The 20,400-nt window shown below is 57.8% G+C and overlaps 1 protein-coding gene across 2 annotated transcripts; it reads left to right on the top strand.

Moving 5' to 3' along the window:
• The first annotated feature begins 1,623 nt into the window (after positions 1-1,623).
• On the top strand, positions 1,624-20,320 carry WDR45B (WD repeat domain 45B). Of its 2 annotated transcripts, none has more exons than XM_040989899.1 (10): positions 1,624-1,742; positions 5,998-6,072; positions 8,861-8,962; positions 13,493-13,580; positions 14,310-14,404; positions 16,318-16,508; positions 17,765-17,850; positions 18,733-18,834; positions 19,086-19,207; positions 19,314-20,320. In XM_040989899.1, exons 1-10 carry the CDS (start codon positions 1,676-1,678, stop codon positions 19,418-19,420), a joined length of 1,035 nt encoding a protein of 344 aa, XP_040845833.1. In that variant the 5' UTR covers positions 1,624-1,675; the 3' UTR covers positions 19,421-20,320. The 2 variants fall into 2 exon arrangements, with proteins under 2 accessions (XP_040845833.1, XP_040845834.1); XM_040989900.1 differs by lacking the exon at positions 1,624-1,742 and adding an exon at positions 6,977-7,043 and having other exon boundaries at positions 6,008-6,072.
• The last annotated feature ends 80 nt before the right edge of the window (positions 20,321-20,400 follow it).

The raw sequence follows: 20,400 nt of genomic DNA, 5'->3' as shown, positions 1-20,400 counted from the left end.
CACGAGGCACAGCATTTGAGGGGCAGGTCTAAATTAGCTCTAATGACATCCGCCAATCAAGACCCTCCACCTTGGCCTGGTGCGATAGTGCAGCAGCTAAAGTCTTCGCCTGAATGTGCCAGGATCCATATGGGCGCCGGTTCGTATCCCGGCAGCCCCACTTCCCTTCCCACTCCCTGCCTGTGGCCTGGGAAAGCAGTCGAGGACTGCCCAAAGCCTTGGGACCCTGTATCCACTGGTTCCTGGCTTTGGATCAGCACAGCTCCGGCTGTTGCGGCGGCTTGGGGAGTGAATCAGTGGATGGAAGACCTTCCTCTCTGTCTCTCCTCCTCTCTGTTTATCTGACTTTCTAATACAAATAACTCCCCCCACCGGCCGCAACAAAAAAAGAAAAGAAAGAAAAAAGAAAATAGCATGGACTTGCTCCCTTGTTGGGAAGCCCAGAGTGCCCTGCGCAGGTTAGGGCGAGCAGGATTGGCTCCTGGGGCTCATGCAGACACTCCAACCCCAAGGTCTCCCACTCATTTCTGGTGCTTGCTGGGGTGAAGGTGGATATTTGGGCCACAGACATGTCCACGAGGCCTGGAGGGCAGTCACAGGAGGGCAGACTGGCTGGCTGAGTTCTGCACTGCCTCTGCCGCCCTCCGAGGGGACAAACCCATCTTCAGAGACCTGGGAGCCACCTTCTTCCCCAGAGACACTGCTGGTAGTGATGGCAACAACAAACACAGCAGACCCAACCAGGTGTGGCTGGAGTCCGGTGGGGTCCTGGCTCCACCTGTGCCCGGCCACTCGGGAGTCAATCAGAGTTCATTTTCTCTCTCTCTGTCCCTTTCAAATGAAATAAAAAGTAAAATCATTAATAGACCGAGAGCCAGCATGGTGCCACAGAGGGCCAAGCCTCTGCCTGAGACGCCCCATCCCACAAGCCCCAGCTTAGGATGCAGCAGGTCTGAAGGGAGGGCAGGGGGGTGAAGCGTTAGAGACCGGTTGCGGACACAAGAAGGACAGGGTGCGGGAAGGACGGAGGGGGGGGTTTCCCGGGGTGCGGGAACAGGAAGGACGGAGACCAGGTGCAGGAACAGGAAGGACAGAGGGCCGGGGTGCGGGAACAGGAAGGATGGGGGCCGGGGGTGCGGGAACAGGAAGGATGGAGGCCGGGGGTGCAGGAACAGGAAGGATGGAGGCCCAGGGTGCGGGAACAGGAAGGACAGAGGGCCGGGGTGCGGGAACAGGAAGGATGGGGGCCCGGGGTGCGGAAACGGGGAGGGACGGAGGCCCGGGGTGCGGGAACCAGAACGATTCTTTAGTTTCCGTGCCCTTCCTCAGGGCGGGCCCAAGTGACGCGAGGCTCCGCCCTCCGTGTGGCCACGCCCACCAACACAATGACCACGCCCTCCAAGGGCCCTCCCCGCCCACTCACGACCACGCCCTCCAAGGGCCTTCCTCTTGTCCCATAGACACGCTGTCCAGGGCCCCGCCCCTTTAGGCTCCGCCCCCGCCCGGATAAGCTCAGAGCTCCGGCCCCCTCTTCCCCGCTGCGGTTGGATGCATTCGGCGCTCCGCAGGCTCCCTACGCCGACGCTCGCGCGCGCACGCAGCACTTCCGGCCGCGGCGGCCAGGGCGCCGTCCCCGGTGGCGGAGCGGGATGCAGCGCTGAGGGCGGACGGCGCCATGAACCTGCTGCCGTGCAACCCGCACGGGAACGGGCTACTGTACGCAGGCTTCAATCAGGACCACGGTGAGGGGCGGCCAAGCCCGCGGGATACCGGGACCCCGGGCCTCCAACCCCGGGAGCGGCCTGCCCTGCTGTCCTCCCGAACCCCGACACCGACCCCCCGGGACCCTGGCTCCCCGGACACCGGGAGCGGCCTGCCCTGCTGTCCTTTGGGACCCCTCTCCTGACCCCCGGGACCCATGGACCCCGGGAGAGGCCCTGCCCTGCTGTCCCTACACTCGCCTCTGGGACCTGGACCCCGGAACCCCGACCCTGACACCCCGGGACCGGGACCCCCTACTCCCCGACCCCGGGAGCGGCCTGCCCTGCTCTCCTCCGGGACCCCGATACCCCGACACCCCAACCGTGACCCCCCTGGACCTGGACCCTGACTCCCTGGGACAGGGACTCCCCGACCCCCCTGGACCTGGACCTGGACCTGGACCCTGAACCCCCGGGATCCCAACCCTGACCCTGACCCCGACCCCCTGGGACTGGGACTCCCTGACTCCCCGCCCCCGGGAGCAGACCTGGACCCTGGGACCCCGACACCCCGGGACCCCAATGCCAGGAGAGGCTCTGCCATGCTGTCCTCCGGGAACCCGACCCTGGCCCCCCACGGGACCCCTGGACCCCGGGAGCAGCTTGCCCTGCTGTCCTCCGGGACCCTGACCCCCCTGGACTCTGGGAGCGGCCTGCCCTGCTGTCCTTCGGGACCCCTCTCCTGACCCCCGGGATCCCTGGACCCCGGGAGAGGCCCTGCCCTGCTGTCCCTACACTCGCCCTGCCGTCCCGTCTGTGGTTGGTGGAGCGAAGGTCTACGTTCCTTTGGCCCCGGGCGGGTGTGCGCTGGGCCCTTCCCGCAGGAGGCAGGTGGCCGGGCCTGGCTCTGCCAGTGTTGAGTTTGCAGCCTTGGGGTGTGCGTGAGGCCCAGCTGGACAGGGCAGGGCAGACTGCGGGCCTGGACAGCATCCTGAGCCCGGCTGTGTGGGGGTCAGGTGAGGCTGCTGCCTAGGTGGACGGGCCTGGCCCTGCCAGTGTTGAGGTTGCAGCTTTGGAGTGTGCAGGAGACCCAGCTGGGGCAGGGCAGGGCAGGGCAGCCGAGGCTGCTGCCCAGGTGGCCGGCATCTGGGGGAGTGAGCCAGCTCATAGAAGAGGTAGTACTTGCTCTTTTTCCAGTCAGTCTTTTCAAGGGCTGTTTTTCTAGTTTTAAAAGACTGAAGGTGCTTGCTTGGCTCTCAAAGATGAGCTGTAGGGCGCTGTTGAGGCCTCCATTCCAGGGCAGCAGTTGGGGCCACTGGACGGGGGCCCTGTGAGTGTGGCCGCTGGCAAGGCATTACTGGCACTGCCCGCTCCTTGAGGCGTGCAAGGGCTGGGGTTTCTTTATTGGGGAAAAAAGAGGTCCAAGACAGGGTGATCTTGCCCATCCTTCATGTGAGAGTGTAAGCCCAGGTGTTCAGTGTTCGTGTGTCCCGGGTGTTCACAGTGTTCATGGGAGAGAGCGTGCGTCCCGGGTGTTCACAGTGTTCATGTGTGAGCGTGTGTCCCAGGTGTTCACAGTGTTCATGTGTGAGAGTGTGTGTCCCAGGTGTTCACAGTGTTCATGTGTGAGAGTGTGTGTCCCAGGTGTTCACAGTGTTCATGTGAGAGAGCGTGTGTCGCAGGTGTTCACAGTGTTCATGTGAGAGAGCGTGTGTCCCTTCACAGTGTTCATGTGTGAAAGCGTGTGTTCCGGGTGTTCACAGTGTTCATGTGTGAGAGTGTGTGTCCCAGGTGTTCAGCCTCCTGAGCTTTCTGCCCTGAGCACAGCTGTGGCCCCCTGCTAAGAAACACAATATTCTTGCTGGTCCCCAAGATTCCCCATTAGGCTCCTGACCCCGACCGTGTGTTACCTGCTTCTGTGCTTCATTTTGGATCCTCCTTGTTCCCATGGAGGCTGTGCAGGGGCCGGCAGTTCCCTCACCCACAGCAGCTCCAGAAGGAGAGAGGGAGCAAGGCCTCTGTGTGTGTGGGTCACTCTCCAGGTGGCCATGGAAGCCAGGAGCTCCTTCCACGTGTCCCCCATGGGTGCAGCGGCCCGAGGACTTGGGCCATCCTTAGCTGGCTTCCCAGGCTGCAGCAGGGAGTCTGATGGGAACAGAACCAGCACCCATAGGGGTGCCAGTGTCTCAGGTACGAATTGCCCACTAGGCTGGAAGCTGCCTTTGTGAGCACACTGGCCGCTTGTGCACGTGTGTCTACTGGCCCGACCTGGCCATGGAGGACAGGGCAGTGCCTTTCCCTGTTGCTCTCCATTTGAGCTTCCTAGGAGTGTCATGTGGTGTTCCAATGGGTTTTGTGTGCAGGACCAGCTGGGCACTTCACGTGTCCACGCTTTGCACGGTCCTTCTCCCTGGCTGTTTGCCTTTTTCCAGATGTATAAGGGTTTATGTATGTGCCTCTGGGAATGTGAACCATCTGCTGGAAACAGACAAGACAGGTTTAGGCCGAAACCCGGGGAAGGATTTACCAGCTGAGAAGGGAAAGTTCATCTCCTGCATTCCAAGGAAAAGACCGGATCTTCATCTGGACCCCCTGATCACAGCAGCGAAGTGGGGGCTTGGCTGGTGATGGGCGTTTAAGAACCTGCCCAGTGTGGTTTCCAGCTCCTTGGAGGTGGGCGCCTGTCGCAGGTTCTGGAACCTCGGGCTCTGCGGTTTGGGTAAAGATACAGCTTTCTGGTCCCAGCGTGCTGGCCTAGCACCTAAAGTCCTCACCTTGAGCATGCTGGGATCCCGTATGGACCCCAGTTCTAATCCCAGCTGCTCTACTTCCCATCCAGCTCCTTGCTTGTGGCCTGGGAAAGGAGTAAAGGACGACCCAGAGCCTTGGGACCTGCACCCGCGTGGGAGACCTGAAAATGGCTCCTGGCTTTGGATTGGCTCAGCTCCAGCTGTTGCGGTCACTTGGAGAGTGAATCATTGGATGGAAGATCCTGCTCACTGTCTCTCCTCTTCTCTGTAAATCTGACTTTACAATAAAAATAAATTAAAAAAAGAAAAACGCAGCTCAGGAGTCTTTACTGAGTGGCTGGTGCCAAGTGGCAGAGGGTCATCCAGTTCCACCACACGTGGAAGCAGGAGCAGCCTGATCAGCCATATTCAGACCAGGGGTTCTTTTTTTTATTTAAAAGATTTATTTATTTTTATTGGAAAGTCAGATACAGAGGAAGATCTTCTGTCTGATGACTTACTCCCCAAGTGACCACAGTGGCCGGAGCTGCACTAATCTGGAGCCGGGATCTCTCCGGTCTCCAGGCGGGTGCAGGGCCCCAAGGCCCTGGGTCGTCCTTGACTCCTTTCCCAGGTCACAAGCAGGGAGCTGGATGGGAAGCGGCGGCGCTGGGATTAGAACTGTTGCCCATATGGGATCTTGGCATATGCAAGACAGTAGTTAAGCTGCTAGGCCACCGTGGCCGGCCGGGTTCTTAAGCAGTGAGCTTTCAGTCAGCTGGAGTGGCAGGGGCCCCAGTGTGAGCATCCAGTCAGGAACATCCCACCACAGAACCAGGTAAACTGGTCCTTCCTATTCTATTGACAGAAAACAGTTTGGAGCAGTCAGCTTACTTCCTGAGCTGTGAGAAGCAAGGTCTCATCTCCACTTCATTTTAAGGACTTCAAAGAACCCCAGATTATGGATACAGAAGTGTTTCAGAAGACCTGACCTTACTGTCACCATGTCCTAATGTGGAGAGCTGGGGTGGGGTCCCTGTGCCTGACGAGCCCAGCCTTGTCCTGTGGGGTGCCCCAGCGTGCTGTGTGAAGGCCAGCTTGAGTCCTGCTTGGTCACTTCTGGTCCAGTTCCCTGCTAATGTGCTTGCAAAGATGGCAGGAGGTGGCCCAAGGACTTGAACCTGCACCCACATGGGAGCTGGACCAAGCTTTGTCCTGGCTGGTTTGGCCATTTGGAATAAAGCAGCAGATGGTCACCTGCCTCTCGCTCAGTCTCCGTGTCTCCCCCCAACCCCCGTTTGAAAGGCTGAGAGAAGTGTGTGTGTAGACAGCTGTGGTTTATTCCCCAAGTGCAGCTTGGGGTTCCCAGGCCCCAGGGATCTTCTGCTACCCACTGGACAAGCATGTGCTGAGCTGGCAGGTCCAGGAGGGGACACAGGGGGGCACAGGGAGGCTCGGCCCACCGAGCCAGCCGTGGTTCTGACCGGGACTGCAGTGTGCTGTGGTTGGGGCAGCTCAAGCTGCAGTGCGCGCTGGTGATTAACGTCTCTTTGCTGTTCCTGCTCTAGGGTGCTTTGCTTGTGGGATGGAAAATGGATTCCGCGTGTATAACACAGATCCACTGAAGGAAAAGGAGAAGCAAGGTAAGGAATGGGCCGTTCCACTTGCAAGTCACAGTTTTTAAGCTTTATAGAATTTAGAAATGTTCTTTAGAAAAGTAGGGTCATGAGTCGTGATGGGGTGAGACACTTCAGCTTGCAGAGCATCAAATTCTACCTTGCAGGTTGGGGCGAGGCTGGGGGACGCAGGCTGTCTTCCAGAAGTCCACAGGCATCTTGCATGTCCCTGGGAGGTGAAAGGGGGTGGGTGGCAGGCTCGTGGGGTGTCACTAGTGTCTCCAGTCCTGGCATTGCTTGCAGCTGGAAGTGGAGAAAGCCCCATGGCGGGTTCAGTATTGGCACAGAGCAGAGAGCGGTGACAACACAGTTCAGTGTAGTCACAGAGATGCAAGTTTTCAGAAGCTGGAAGCAAGAATTCTAATGGCATATCAAATGGTCATAGGGTTTTTTCCTATATTTCAGAGAACAAGTGAAATTCCAGGGGTAGAATCTTTGTGTTGAGTTTCTACCTTTGGGATTGTCTCGCTGTCTCATCAGCAGGTAGACTCCTGGAGCCGGCACAGCGTGTTCTGCGTGGCTCTGGTTAGCACCTGGTAAAGTCATTCTAGAACTGCTGGTTGTGTCGGGTGGAGTTGCATCTGGAGTGTCCTGGGGCTGCACTAAGCGGGCCCTTTCCATATTTATTTATTTTATTTATGACCTTTTTTAGCAAGTCGTGTATCCTGTTCAGGGTTTTTTGGGGGAATTAGGGCAGCAGAACCCTTTTTCAAGTGGGCTCTGATGTGGGGTGTCCGCCGTGAGGAGCGCTCTGAATCCGGAGTTGCCTGCTGGGCTCCCTCACGCTGATTTATTCTAGAAAGACTGGGTCCACATTGTGCAGACTGGAGTTCTGATTTGCTGCTGAAGGAGCTGCTATGTGATTGGGCAGGTTTCCGGAGCAGACATCGGGCAGTGTAGTAACAAGTACTTCCTGCTGAACTGCCTTCCCTACATTTGTAAGTTCTTATAAAGATAGACAAGAAGCATCTGAAACTGTCAAGTTCCGGAAAAGTAGGCTCTGTCCTGCAGGGCTCCCGGGGCTGCTGCCCGGCTTCTCACAGCAGGCTGTTGGCGCTCTGTGTGCTGAGCCATTGCGCGTGTCCCCGCGTGGCGAGGCTTTGCCTGGTCTCCATGTGCTGAGCCATTGCGTGTGTCCCATGGGCTGAGCCATTGCGCGTGTCCCCGCGTGCTGAGCCATTGTGTGTGTCCCCGTGTGCTGAGCCATTGTGCGTGTCCCCGCGTACTGAGCCATTGTGTGTGTCCCCGCGTGCTGAGCCATTGCGCGTGTCCCCGCGTGCTGAGCCATTGCGCGTGTCCCCGCGTGCTGAGCCATTGCGCGTGTCCCCGTGTGCTGAGCCATTGCGCGTGTCCCCGCGTGCTGAGCCATTACGCGTGTCCCCATGTGCTGAGCCATTGTGCGTGTCCCATGTGCTGAGCCATTGTGCGTGTCCCCGCGTGGTGAGCCATTGTGCGTGTCCCCGTGTGCTGAGCCATTGTGCGTGTGTCCCCGTGTGCTGAGCCATTGTGCGTGTGTCTTCATGTGGAGAGGCACTGCCCGTTCTCCGCGTGGCAAGGTACATACCTCCAAATTGTAGTTTGCCTTTGTTCTGTTACATGCCTTTTGGTGCACGAAGATTGTTAAGTTTGGGGTTCCTTTTGTCTGCACTGTGACTTACTTGCAGTTGGCTTTGTGTATGGCATAGGATACAAATGCAGCTCATTGTTTTGCATGTGGCATATGGCTTTCCTGGCGTTTTGAGCCTTTCAGATGTCAGTGGGAGAAACGTGCTTAAAATGATGAAAGAGCTTCTGGTATGCCTTCTGAGACTGGATAGTTTGCTTTATTCTTTTTTTTTTAAGATTTATTTTTATTATTTTTTTATTGGAAAGGCGGATATACAGAGAGGAGAGACAGAGAGGAAGATCTTCCATCCGATGATTCACTCCCCAAGTGAGCGCAACGGCCGATGCTATGCCAGTCCGAAGCCAGGAGCCTCTTCCGGGTCTCCCACGCGGGTGCAGGGTCCCAAAGCTTTGGGCCGTCCTCAACTGCTTTCCCAGGCCACAGGCAGGGAGCTGGATGGGAAGCGGGACTGCCGGAATTAGAACCGGCGCCCATATGGGATCCTGGGCGTGCAAGGCGAGGACCTTAATCACTGCGCCACCACGGTGCTGGGCCCTGCTTTATTCTTTAAAAAAAAAAAAAAAGATTCATTTATTCTACTTGAAAGAGTTACAGAGAGGAAGGTGGGAGGGAGAGAGACGAAACAGAATTTTCCATCCATTAGTTTCCTCCCCAAATGACCGTGACTGCCAGAGCTGAGCCCATCAGGAGCCAGAAGCCTCTTCAGGGTCTCCCACACGGGTGCCGGGTCCCCAGGCTCTGGGCCATCCTCCTGTGCCTTCCCAGGCCACTGGATGGGAAGCGGGGCTGCCGGGACACAAAGCAGTGCGTACAGGGGATGCCCGCGTCACAGGCAGAGGATTCATGTGGCTCCAGCAGTGTTCAGCTCTCCGGTTGCGTCTTCAGTATGGCCCGGGGTCCTTGATGCACTTTGCTAAGCTGGTATCTTTGGGCCGTCCACGTCCGCAGCGTGAGCACTGAGAGCAGGTGACAGTCCCGAGCCCTACACGTCCCGCCTTTTCAGCCAGTCACCTCATTTCTGAGGACTTGAATTGCTGACAGAAATGAAATGCTAAATATTCCATATTTTGACTTCCTTTACTGTAAAATATGTCCCTTTAAAAATTGTGTTTTATACTGTCTTTTCAGAGTTCCTGGAAGGAGGAGTTGGTCATGTTGAAATGTTGTTTCGCTGCAACTATCTAGCCCTTGTTGGTGGCGGGAAGAAGCCAAAGTATCCACCCAACAAAGGTGGGTGGTCATCGCTGCAGGCCCTGGCTCTGAGCTGCCGCACCCTCAGCTTGTCCTGGTCGCGCGGGGCTCCCTGGTGGCCCTGGCAGAGAGCGAGTGGGCTCCGCATTCCCCTGGGCCGTCAGCACGGCCCCAGTGCCTTCAGAGGCCAGCGGTACGGAGACGGGCGGCCACGGCCGTGGTGGTGACGTCTTCCTGGTGACCTCGTGCCCCCAGCTTGTTGGGTGAAGAGCAGGTGTGTGCCGAGGGGGCTGCAGAGACCGTGAAGTAGCTGCTGGCTGAGGGTCGAGAAAGGCCCAGGTCAGGGCCTTTAGCCTGGACAGCAGCTTAGCGTGCAGCTTAGCGACACGACTGAGAGCCCCAGGGGCTGTGCTGTGGGAAGTTCCAGTCCTGAAGCAACGCACAGGGCAGAACTGGAAGTTCTTGTAGAAGAAGGGATTGAAGTGGCTTGTTAGAGGGGAGTGTTGAGGCGGTGGGGGGCTGGGGGCTTAGAGGAGTTCACGTGCTGGAAGCCTGAGTCCAGCTGTGTCATGGGACTCCAGCCTGGGAAGGGAGTGGCTCCTGGTGCCCCCTGAGCTGGCGTCGGGGCTCTGGGGCACACACGGTGCCCCCTGAGCTGGCGTCGGGGCTCTGGGGCACACACGGTGCTCGGGGTACGATGCCTTGTATCCTGTATGCTGCCACGAGGGCCCTCGCCAGACGCAGTCCCTCAACACTCCTCGGGTACTTTGCTACACCGAGAGAAAGTGCTAAAAGGTGGCCCTCACGGGAAGAGGTACCAGAGTGGTGGGCAAGGCTGAGGCTGAGCGAGCCACAAGGAGTGTTGGCAGGAAACTGGACCAGGCTTTTATTTATTTAAGGTTTATGTATTTGGGGCCCTGCGCAGTAGCCTAGTGACTGAAGTCCTCGCCTTGCACACACCTGGATCCCAGTTGGGCGCCAGTTCTAATCCTGACAGCTCCTCTTCCCATCCAGCTCCCTGCTTGTGGCCTGGGAAAGCAGTCAAGGACGGCCCAAAGCCTTGGGACCCTGCACCCGTGTGGGAAACCTGGAAGAAGTTCCTGGCTCCTGGCTTCAGATCGGCGCAGTTCCAGCAGTTGAGGCCACTTGGAGAGTGAACCAGTGGATGGAAGATCTTCCTCTCTCCTTCTCTGTAAAATCTGACTTTCCATTAAAAATCTTTTTTTTTTTAATTTTATGTATTTTCATTGCAAATACAGATTTACAGAGAGGAGAGACAAAGGGCTGTCTGCTGGCTTGCTCCCCAGATGGGCGCCATGGCTGGAGCAGGTTACTGAAGCTAGGAGCTTCATCCAGGCCTCCCACGTAGGTGAAGCGGCTGCCCTCCACTGCAGGCCACAGCAGGAGCTGGGTGGGAAGAGAGCAGATGGGACATGAACCCGTGCCCATATGGGATGCCAGTGCTTGCAGTAGGGCATTAGCCACTTGAGCCATCACGCCGGCTCCTGAACCAGCATTTGTGATCCATGGTGTAGGCGTCCCAGGCAGCGGCTCGCCCCCTCGGCACAGTGACCTCACTCGTGTGTGACCTCACGCAGTGTGTCTAGCGTTTACCGGTGACTCATCTGGGTCTGGTACTTAAAGTATGTGGAAGTGCTCATTACTGACTTAGCTTTGCTTTTTTTTTTTTTTAAGACTTATTTTTATTGCAAAGTCAGATACACAGAGAGGAGGAGAAACAGAGAAAGATTTTCCATCCGTTGATTCATTCCCCAAGTAGCCGCAACATCTGGAACTGAGTGAAACCAGAGTCAGGAGGCTCCTCCAGGTCTCCCACGCGGGTGCAGGGTCCCAAGGCTTTGGGCTGTCCTTGACTGCCTTCTCAGGCCACAGGCAGGGAGCTGGATGGGAAGAGGAGCTGTCAGGATTAGAGCCGGGGTCCATATGGGATCCCGGCGCGTGTAAGATGAGGACTTTAGCTGCTAGGCCATGATGCTGGGCCCAACTGACTTAGTTTTATTTATTACTGAAGGCAATTTTAAAATAGAACTTGGTCTGATTAGTGTTTTAAGATCAAAAATATATCTTGATAATATAAATTACCAAAATTTTCTCTTAATATTTTAATTACAAGGGAAGCTGTATGATGTTGGTGTAGAAATGATTAGTATCTGTGGTTTGTGGAAAGTTGGGATGGGCTTTGTGGTGCTCGTGTGGGCTCTGCGTCCCGCACTGGAGTCCCTGGGATCAAGTCCCTTCTAATTCCCATCGTGCTTGCCGCCGGTGTGCATCCTGGGGGCTGGGGGCAGCGGTGATCATCCTAAGGCGAGGGACACGGACGGGGCTCCAGGCCCAGCCCTGGCTGGGGTGGGCACGAGGGGAGCAGTGCTAGGTGCCGGAGAGAGAAAATACAAACAAATAAAACGTAAGAACAGCACGCTACCACAAGGCTGAAGGAGCTGGTGCGGCATAAACTGGCACCTTCAGCTGGGGCTCATTGAAGGCCCGAGAAGACAGGGACATCTGCATTTGGTTAGGAAGCTCCGTTCTGTGTGGAACTCCACCTGTCTTGCTGATGTATGCACAAAACATGGACATCCAGGGCAGGAGCTGTGGCTGAGCTCAAGACGCTGGGCAGGAGCTGTGGCTGAGCTCAAGACGCTGGGCAAGGAGCTGTGGCTGAGCTCAAGACGCTGGGCAAGGAGCTGTGGCTGAGCTCAAGACGCTGGGCAAGGAGCTGTGGCTGAGCTCAAGACGCTGGGCAAGGAGCTGTGGCTGAGCTCAAGACGCTGGGCAAGGAGCTGTGGCTGAGCTCAAGACACTGGGCAGGAGCTGTGGCTGAGCTCAAGACGCTGGGCAAGGAGCTGTGGCTGAGCTCAAGACGCTGGGCAAGGAGCTGTGGCTGAGCTCAAGACGCTGGGCAAGGAGCTGTGGCTGAGCTCAAGACGCTGGGCAAGGAGCTGTGGCTGAGCTCAAGACGCTGGGCAGGAGCTGTGGCTGAGCTCAAGACGCTGGGCAAGGCACCTGGGCACCCTTCTGCTCTGGGCTATTGGGACACACGTCTGTGTGTGGGGTCCACGTGAGCCTGGGCTGTCGGGACACGCTTGTCTCTTTGTGGGGTCTGTGTGAGCCTGGGCTGTCAGTACACACATGTCTGTGTGTAGGGTCCGTGTGAGCCTGGGCTGTCGGGACACGCGTGTCTGTGTGTAGGGTCCGTGTGCGCCTGGGCTGTCGGGACACACATGTCTGTGTGTGGGGTCCATGTGAGCCTGGGCTGTCGGGACACGTGTGTCTGTGTGTGGGGTCCGTGTGCGCCTGGGCTGTCGGGATATACATGACTCTGTGTGTGGGGTCTGTGTGAGCCTGGGCTGTCGGGACACGCGTGTCTGTGTGTGGGGTCCATGTGAGCCTGGGCTGTCGGGACACGCGTGTCTGTGTGTGGGGTCCGTTGAGCCTGGGCTGTCGGGACACGCGTGTCTGCCCGTGGGGTCCGTGTGAGCCTGGGCACTCTGATGTCTACTCGTGGGGTCCGCGTGGAGTAGAGCACCGGGTTGGGGTGGGTCTGTGCCCCTGCGTGAGGATGTTGCTGCCTGGTCAGGGGAGTTGTGCCTGAGTGTGTTAGTTCTTGCATACCTGCTGTTGTCTGGAGGGTGACTGTTGGCAGGGGAGGGGCTGTGCTGTGGCCATTCCGAGCTTTCCGAGACCACGTCATCCTTGCTAGGTGATGTTTTCACGGAATGAATATAAAACTGGCTGGTTTTGAGTGGGTGTGGCTCTTAGCTGGCCCCGGTGCAGTGCTGCAGTGCAGTTTGGTTGCTGCACGTGCAGTACCACATTACCTTTAATTTGAAGTTTAAGGTCACTTAGTCCATTCAGACAGACCCCATGGTATGCGGTAGTTATGCCCTTGGGCCCTGTGTGTAACCAGCCTTTTCTGCAGGTCACCTGCACACGGTGCCTTTTTTCAGCAGGGAAGACAGGAAGCCTGTTGGTTTTCTGAAGCCTGGGCTCTGCTTCCTTGGAGACCCACTGTGAGTGCTGTAGGGTTGGTCTGAGTGATTCTTGGCACAGCCCCACCAAATGATCATGCCAGAGGTCTCTCAGGTGCAGGGTTGGGGTGTGATGGGAGGGACCCCGTCTCTCATCCATCCAGGTGCAGGTTGGGGCACGGTGGGAGGGACCCCGTGTCACATGTGCAGGTGCAGGTTGGGGCACGGTGGGAGGGACCCCGTGTCACATGTGCAGGTGCAGGTTGGGGCACGGTGGGAGGGACCCCGTGTCTCACATGTGCAAGTGCAGGTTGGGGCACGGTGGGAGGGACCCCGTGTCTCACATGTGCAGGTACAGGTTGGGGCACGGTGGGAGGGACCCCGTGTCACGTGTGCAGGTGCAGGTTGGGGTGTGATGGGAGGGACCCCGTCTCTCATCCATCCAGGTGCAGGTTGGGGCACGGTGGGAGGGACCCCGTGTCACGTGTGCAGGTGCAGGTTGGGGCATGGTGGGAGGGACCCCGTGTCACGTGTGCAGGTGCAGCAGCTGTGACCCTGCACTGTGGCCTGTTTATTACAGTGATGATCTGGGACGACCTGAAGAAGAAGACTGTGATTGAGATAGAATTTTCCACCGAAGTGAAGGCGGTCAAGTTGCGGCGGGATCGGTAGGTTGGGCAGCCGTTTGCACAGATGACCACGATGCAGATTCCAGCGCGAGTTGGAGCAGGCTTCCGGCCTGGCGGCTGACAGGCCTGCACCCGCACGCCAGCCTGCCAGCTGCCTGTCCTGCTGGCGTTGCCGCCGGAGGGTCCTGACTCCTGACGTGGTCCCCAACCCTGGCTGTTGGGGCAGTTAATTACCTCACCACCAGACGGGGAATCTCTGTGCCTTTCGGACAAAGTAAGTGAACATTCAAGACAGAAGGATGCTGCTGGCTGTCACTTCTGACGCAGCGGATGCAGAGGGGACTGGCCCCTAGCCTCAGGCCTCCCTGGCAGGGGCAGTACTGTGCCCACACCGGAGGGTGAAGGAGAATCGAGCTCCCTGGGGCTCCATTCTTTTGGATTTAATGTGGTGTGCTCGCAGTTTGTGTTGCTCAGCTGGGAGAAGCCAGAAGGCCCAGCATGTCAGTGCAGCCCTTCGTCTCTGCTCCCCAGGGACACTCTGAATCCCACACCGTGTGGGCCAGGAAAGAGGGTGAAGGCTGAGGTTCTCCTGCTTGTGGCAGCATCTCTGAAGCTCAGACAGTTCTGGGGTCGGCCCCGGACCGGGGAACTCACTGGGCTCACTGGGCCTATGTGACCCACGGGGACTGTGGGCAAGGGCTTCTCCCTGACGGGGCGCTTTGAGCAGAGCTTTCCTCAAAAGCCAGCTGTCTGACCTTCCCTTTGCAGAATCGTCGTGGTTCTGGATTCGATGATCAAGGTGTTCACGTTCACTCACAATCCCCATCAGCTGCATGTCTTTGAGACATGCTACAACCCTAAAGGTAAGCCGGGGCGGTTGACGGCACGGGGTGCAGGTGGGGGCCAGAGCTGAGCCGCTCACACACTCGGGGGCACGGGGTCTCCTCTCTGCTGCAGCTTGGATCCTGGTTCCAAAGTTCCAGGTCGTTAGCCAGGCAAAAGTTGGACGTAAACCCAAGAATCCACAATTGCATGTTGCTCTCAGCCGTTTCCACTTGGGGACGGAGCTCTGGGCTTGGTGGAGTCCCTGCCTCTGGACTGGGGAATTGCTTTGTGCTGACTGTCGGTGGTGTATCGGCTTTCTGTCTTTTGAAAATGTTAGGTTCCCCCCTCGCTTGGGGAGGTTTATATAAAGCAGAGCAATATCCTGTGATGGGTTGGTAAGAAGGCACGGAATAGTCGGTCACCTCAGATAGCCAAGCAGTCCCCTGCCCCCGGGCCTCCCAGCTGGCCTTTCTTAGAAGTATGGAACTCCCCACATTGTGCATGGGGAAGGGTTGTGCTCGTTTTGAATGCTGAATGATGCTCTGTCATTGGGTTGGCCGCAGTTGTGCATCTGTCACTTTCCTGGCTACTGTGAATAAACCTGGATTTCACCTGCTGGGGCCGAGTGGGGCTGATTGGCTCTGTCCCGCAGAGACACGTGTGACAGGCAGGTGCGCTGCGGGGCAGTGCTGTGGCGTGGGAGTCGCTGGCCGGAGTGTGGGTATGGGCGTCCTTCCCGGCTGCCTGGGGCCGTTCCCCAGTCCTCGCTGGGAGGCTCTGCAGGTGCCCCCCTTCCCCTTGCTGACAGAGTTCCACCGCGACAGGCACATTCTGCTGCATGTTTTCAGCCTGTGACATTTGCATATCGGAGGTGCCTTTATGTTCTAATAGAGTGAGATCTCTTGTGATCCATTTTAAGTTTGTTTTTGTAGCCGGTGTTTGTCAGAGACCCAGGATTATGGTTTGGATTTCTTGGTGGCTCTGACATTGGCGAGATTCCAGCTGTTTGCTCAGGGAGCTCCTCTGGGTGCCAGGGATGCTGGATGGTGGGTGTCTGAGCCGTGGCCTGCAGCTCCGGGCTCAGTTCTCCCTCGTGCTCAGCTCATTCACTCTGCCTGCCCCTCTCCTGCTCAGGGCCTATGTTTGCATTCATTTGGTGTCATCTGTTTGGAGAGGCTGGGTGTCGTTGGGCTGGTGTGGGCTGGTGTGGGTAGTGTGGACTGGTGTGGACAGTGTGGGCTGGTGTGGGCAGTGTGGGCTGGTGTGGGTTGGTGTGGGTAGTGTGGACTGGTGTGGACGGTGTGGGCAGTGTGGGCTGGTGTGGACAGTGTGGGCTGGTGTGGGCAGGGTGGGCTGGTGTGGACAGTGTGGGCTGGTGTGGGCTGGTGTGGACAGTGTGGGCTGGTGTGGACTGGTGTGGACAGTGTGGGCTGGTGTGGGCAGGGTGGGCTGGTGTGGACTGGTATGGACAGTGTGGGCTGGTGTGGGCAGGGTGGGCTGGTGTGGGCTGGTGTGGGCAGGGTGGGCTGGTGTGGGCTGGTGTGGACAGTGTGGGCTGGTGTGGGCTGGTGTGGACAGTGTGGGCTGGTGTGGGCAGGGTGGGCCGGTGTGGGCATGTGGGGTCTCCCAGGCCTGCCTGTCAGGACTTTTGGCCGTCACATAGCGCTAATCTCACGGGTAGGCCTCATGCATCAATAGACTGTGTACTTTGGGTTTCTTTTGCTATTTGTATTTCTGTGCTGCTGTTAACGGTGCAGGTGTGGCCGTGCGTTCTCCATTCTGCACGGCGGTTGCTGACACGTCCGCAGATGACGCTGGGGAAGCGCGGCCTGTGGGTTTGGTGTCTTAGGTTGGTCTGCAGCCTGATGCCACCAAGGAAGCCTCAGGATGGCTGAGGGTGCTGGGCATGAGGGAGAAGTTTGGCGTCAGCTCTCATTCTGTCTCCGGCTAGGCCTGTGTGTCCTGTGCCCCAATAGCAACAACTCACTCCTGGCCTTTCCGGGGACACACACGGGTCACGTCCAGCTGGTGGACCTGGCCAGCACCGAGAAGCCACCCGTGGACATCCCCGCACACGAGGGTGTCCTCAGCTGCATCGCGCTCAACCTGCAGGGCACGAGGATCGCCACCGCCTCGGAGAAGGTGCGTGCAGCCTCGGCCGCAGGGCCTGGGCGCAGAGGGGCTGCCAAGCCACCAGCCTTCGTTGAGTTGTGTGCGAACAGATGTTGTCAAATGCCATGCAGTTAAATCACAGGACAGCAGGGATGATGTGATGTGTGTGACGAGCAGTGTACATCCGTTAGGCAGCAGGTGACAGCTCAGAACTCTTTCTGGCCTGCCCACAGTTCCTCACTGAATTTTGGTCATATCGCCATCTAGTTTGCCTAATGTGAAATATTCTTAAAAATTTATTTAAAGATTTATTTTTATTGGGAAGTCATATTTACAGAGAGGAGAGACAGAAAGAGCTCTTGTCCCCCAGTTCATTCCCCAAGTGGTCTCAACAGAGCTGAGCCCATCTGGGGCCAGGAGCCTCTTCCTAGTCTCCCATGCTGGTCCAGGGTCCCAAGGCTTTGGGCCGTCCTCGACTGCTTTCCCAGGCACAAGCAGGGAGCTGGATGGGAAGCAGTGCCTCCTAGGATTAGAAGTGGCACCTATATGGGATGGCATGTGTAAGATGAGGACTTTAGCCACTAGGCTACTGTGCCAGGCCCTGAGTTTTTTTTTCTTAAAACCAAAACCAGAATCTGATTTGTAAGTGTACAGTTATCAGTTCACTGAAATCCAGGCAGTGCCTCCCAGCTTGACCTGTGTAAATTGGATCACACTGAGTCTTAGACTGGTTTGTATGGATGGGCTCCAGCCTCTGTATGGGTAGGCAAGCACTGGCCATCCATTAGAAACAGCGCTGGATGGCTGTGGCAGCTGTGCCCCCGTCTCAGTCCCTCAGGGCCCAGGGCCCGGCCGAGCGCCATTCGTCTCTTCAGGAAGTGACTGGCATTCTCCACTCCCACGGAGCAGGCTTCCAGGAGCCGGTACCACCAGCTGTGGGCCGAGCCCCTGGGCCATCCCCTGTGGAGAGGTGCTGCTGCCCCGGCCTGCTTAGGGAGGGACGGGTGCTGTCGGCCAGCTCTCTGCAAACGCTGTCCAAATCCGCCTTCTCTGTAAAGTTCCTCCCTGAGCCCTGGGGATGCCGAGTCTGGCTGGCGCACTTGGCTGACGTGGCCGGCCTGGGATCGTCTCACTGTCGGGCTTTGGCTCTGTGGTGGCCCAGGACGCCCTGACAGAAGGGTGAGCCACAGGAAGGACTCGTCTCCTCGGGGAGCAGCGAAGGGGCTTCCAGATGATGGATTGAAGACATCTCAGGTTGGTAATGAAGCTCTTGGCTCTTCTCCCAGGGGACCCTCATCAGGATATTTGACACTTCATCGGGACAGCTGGTGCAGGAGCTCCGGAGAGGGTCCCAGGCAGCCAACATTTACTGGTAAGGATGGGGGCAGGGGCACGGGGGACAGCACGCTGCCTCACTGCTCCCCTGTTTGTGGAAATGCGTGAGGAAGTAACTGCAGGTCGCCATGCTGACGTGATGCCCGTTGCCACTGGCCGGTTTTGCTCTGTCACCGGCCTTAGTCTACATGCTTGTTTGGGTTTGGTTTTTTGTTTTGTTTTTAGATTTATTTTTATTGGGAAGGCAAATATGCAGAGAGAAGGAGAGACAGAAAAATCTTCCGTCTGCTGGTTCACTCCCCAGGTGGCCGCAATGGCTGGAGCTGAGCCGATCCAAAACCAGGAACCAGAAACTGCTTCCAGGTCTCCCATGTGGGTGCAGGGTCCCAAGACTTTGGGCCATCCTCTGCTGCTTTCCCAGACTGCTAGTAGGGAGCTGGAAGGGAAATGGAGCAGCCGGGATGCGAACTGGCACCCATATGGGATCCTGGCACATGCAAAGTGAGGACTTTAGCCACTAGGTTGCCGCGCCAAGCCCTCTGCATGGTGTCTTTCAGCTCAAGACTGGTTGGCATGTCTGCAGTCTGCGGCCTGTTAGTGGAGAGTGGCTGCCCTGCACAGTGTGTGCTGCTGTCCTCTGGCCCTGCCTGGGCACGACCCCTCACTGCTGCTGTGGCTGTGTTCCTGTGCTGAGGGCTCGTGACAGTCCACACAGGGCCAGGCTTCCTGTGGCCAAGGGGTTCGGCTCGGGACGGCCAGCTCTGAGCTGCGTGTTGAGGGTGATATGTGTGGGACCCCACCCAGAGCAGTGCCGGCACGCTGTGGTATGCCTGTGGCTCCGGCCCCCGGCTCTGTGCAGGGTAAGGTTTGCAGCTCGCAGTTCCTGCCAGCACCCACTTGCCCCCTGGTTTCTTCGCAGCATTAACTTCAATCAGGATGCCTCGCTCATCTGTGTGTCTAGCGACCACGGCACTGTACACGTGTTTGCAGCCGAAGATCCGAAGAGGAATAAGCAGTCGAGGTGGGTGTGCGGGCGGGGATGGGAGCCCGGAGCTGCGGGAGCTCGCTGCCCCATTTCATCTCTCTTGGGGTTTGATAACTGATGCACAGCGATGCCAACGCGGTGGCGCTTCCTGCCCCTGGTCAGCTCTGCAGGGGTGGGCAGGTGGAGAGACGTGAGCGGAGAGTGGATGCTTTCCGAAAACCGTCCAGGCAGGGCTGCCCTCGAGCACCTGGGTCGGGCTGAGCCACGAGTTCTTTCTGTGCTTGCAGTTTGGCATCTGCCAGTTTCCTTCCAAAGTACTTCAGTTCCAAGTGGAGTTTCTCCAAGTTCCAGGTCCCCTCAGGCTCTCCGTGCATTTGTGCCTTTGGAACGGAGCCCAACGCGGTCATTGGTGAGTGCCCCTGCCTGGACGTCCTCCCCTGCCGCCCGGAGGCCAGTGCAGAGGGGTGGCCCTGAGGAGGCGGGCGGCTGTCTGACGCGGCGTCCTTGTGTCCCAGCGATCTGCGCAGACGGCAGCTACTACAAGTTCCTGTTCAACCCCAAAGGGGAGTGCGTCCGTGACGTGTACGCGCAGTTCCTGGAGATGACCGATGACAAGCTGTGACTGGCCACTAGCGAGTGGTCCGTGCTTCCCTCCCCACGGGCTCCCGGGGCTAGTGGCCAGCGCCCTGTGGGCCTCGTCGGGGTGGGGCTGGAGGGACCACCCGGGCCCTTGCTCTCAAAGCCTTCTGCTTTTCTCTGCGGAGGCAGCCCGGGCCATCCTTGGCAGCTCCCTGCGGCACAGCTGTGAGCTGCGCAGCTCAGGCTCGGGCACAGCAGCCGGGAGGCTTGTCTGCATTAGAACCCGCTGTCTTTGCTGAGTAAGCGGGGGCACGTGGGCCACCACCAGCTCACGTGACTTAGAGCTCCGAGCAGTCAAGGGAGAGCTCGCACAGCTTGCTCCGGGAAGGAGGCCCGACAGATGGCCCCCGGGTGAGGTCTCGGCCGCCCTCCCCCCGCCCCCGTTGTCTTTCTGGGGGCTAGGGGAACCTGGTGACCTCCAGTCTCCCCACCCCAGTCGAGCGCCTTTGTGTCACACAGCTGCCAGTCCTGGGCTGTGGGGCACAGCGACTGGGCCTCCGGTGCCCTGCGTGAACTCCCGAGTGTGGGGAGAGGAGCACCCCGGAGCACGTCGGCCGTCTGCCGTCCATGCCCTCGTCGTCCCCCAGGAGAAGTTGCCCTGAAGTTCTGGGGGTGAATGGCACATGCCTTTTTAAAACACTTGGTAACTAAAGTAGGTTACGGGCTCCACATCGTCAATATTTAATTTTCTTGAATTCCGGTTTTGGTTCCAGGTTGCAAACATTTAAAGCCTGTGCAGCCCCTTGACTGTCTTGTAATCTGCTAACTGTTGTGGATTTTGGTGTAAAGTATGCATGCTGCTTTTATGTGTATTTAATCATGACATTTAATTTTGCACACTTATTTGTACTGTTTCTTTTCAATAAAAGTGACTAATTTTGTTGTCCGTGGTACGTGCATTATGGACCCAGAAGTCCTTGTCTCACTGTAGGCTTGGGGAGCGCCCTGTCCCGTGCCTGTCTG

Source organism: Ochotona curzoniae, unplaced genomic scaffold (assembly GCF_017591425.1).
Source record: "Ochotona curzoniae isolate NIBS_2020 unplaced genomic scaffold, NIBS_Ocur_1.0 contig_523, whole genome shotgun sequence".
Classification (NCBI taxonomy): Eukaryota; Metazoa; Chordata; class Mammalia; order Lagomorpha; family Ochotonidae; genus Ochotona; species Ochotona curzoniae.
The sequence above is the reverse complement of the archived record's forward strand: the minus strand, read 5'-3'. Positions and strand labels throughout refer to the sequence as shown.

Bases quoted from the DNA above. Each gene is read 5' to 3' on its own strand.
- WDR45B (XM_040989899.1), top strand. From the start codon at position 1,676: ATGAACCTGCTGCCGTGCAACCCGCACGGGAACGGGCTACTGTACGCA. The intron at 16,509-17,764 runs GTGCGTGCAGCC...CTCTTCTCCCAG, and splicing joins TCGCCACCGCCTCGGAGAAG to GGGACCCTCATCAGGATATT. The intron at 18,835-19,085 runs GTGGGTGTGCGG...CTGTGCTTGCAG, and splicing joins AAGAGGAATAAGCAGTCGAG to TTTGGCATCTGCCAGTTTCC.